Source organism: Hipposideros armiger, unplaced genomic scaffold (assembly GCF_001890085.2).
Source record: "Hipposideros armiger isolate ML-2016 unplaced genomic scaffold, ASM189008v1 scaffold_37, whole genome shotgun sequence".
NCBI classification, from domain to species: Eukaryota; Metazoa; Chordata; class Mammalia; order Chiroptera; family Hipposideridae; genus Hipposideros; species Hipposideros armiger.
Genome location: NW_017731387.1, coordinates 4,519,227 through 4,520,074, shown reverse-complemented (window position 1 = coordinate 4,520,074; position 848 = coordinate 4,519,227). Strand labels below are relative to the sequence as shown.

The 848-nt window shown below is 56.5% G+C and overlaps 1 protein-coding gene across 2 annotated transcripts in view; it reads left to right on the top strand.

Annotated features, from left to right (window-relative positions):
- Positions 1–848, top strand: part of TNNI1 (troponin I1, slow skeletal type) — a 17,384-nt gene that overhangs the window by 13,940 nt on the left and 2,596 nt on the right. For both annotated transcript variants that reach the window (XM_019637982.1, XM_019637981.1), the window contains exon 5: positions 425–514. In XM_019637982.1, the coding sequence (XP_019493527.1) occupies positions 425–514 (90 nt within the window). The remainder of the gene's footprint in view (positions 1–424; positions 515–848) is intronic.

Genomic DNA, 848 nt, shown 5'->3' with positions numbered 1-848 from the left:
ACACCCCGGGTCTCCAAAGACTTGCCTGTCCTTCCCTACAGAGGGGCCTTTCATGTTTTAAAACACTGATAACTGTTCAAATGCCAGGACACGCCACCATGTCACCAGTGGTTACCTCCCTGTGGTATCACTGGTTATTTTTATTTTAATGGTTTCGTTTAATGCATCATTTTCAAATTTTCTATAATTAACTTATATTATTTTTGCCACAAGACAACTTTTTAAAGAAAACAAAAACACTCAGAAAGGAAGACACCGGGGCTTAGACGCGGAGCTGCCAGCAGCCAGGGTGCAGGGAGGGGCTTGTCTGCTGCTCTTCAGAGCTCAGGTCCCACAAAGAGGAGAGGGCTCAGGGCCTGGCCCGGAGGCAGAGAGGGAGGCTGGAGGCCCAGGGTCCCCCCTCCTCTTCATTGCTGCCCCCCAGGACCTGTGCCGGGACCTGCACGCCAAGGTGGAGATGGTGGATGAGGAGAGATACGACATCGAGGCCAAATGCCTCCACAACACCAGGGAGGTAAGCAAGGAGGTGTGCAGGGGGGCACGGAGGCCGCAGCTGTGTACCAGGCCCCCTCCTTCTGCAGGGTCTGGGAGGTGGCCACTTAGCAGGACACTCCGGCCCCACAGGGCTGCAGACGGCAGAGGGAGGGCAGCCGCAGACGGAAAGCACACGCTGCCTCCCAGCTGGCCCACCCACGGGCTCTTTGCTCCACAGACTCGCTTGCCTGCTGACGACATCTGAGCTTTGCAAACACCTCCTGTGTGCCTTTAGTCCTCCCTACTCACCTGTGGGGGGAGCAGGTGCTATCATCACCTGCACCACCAAGGTTCAGAGAGGCCCAGGTCACCTG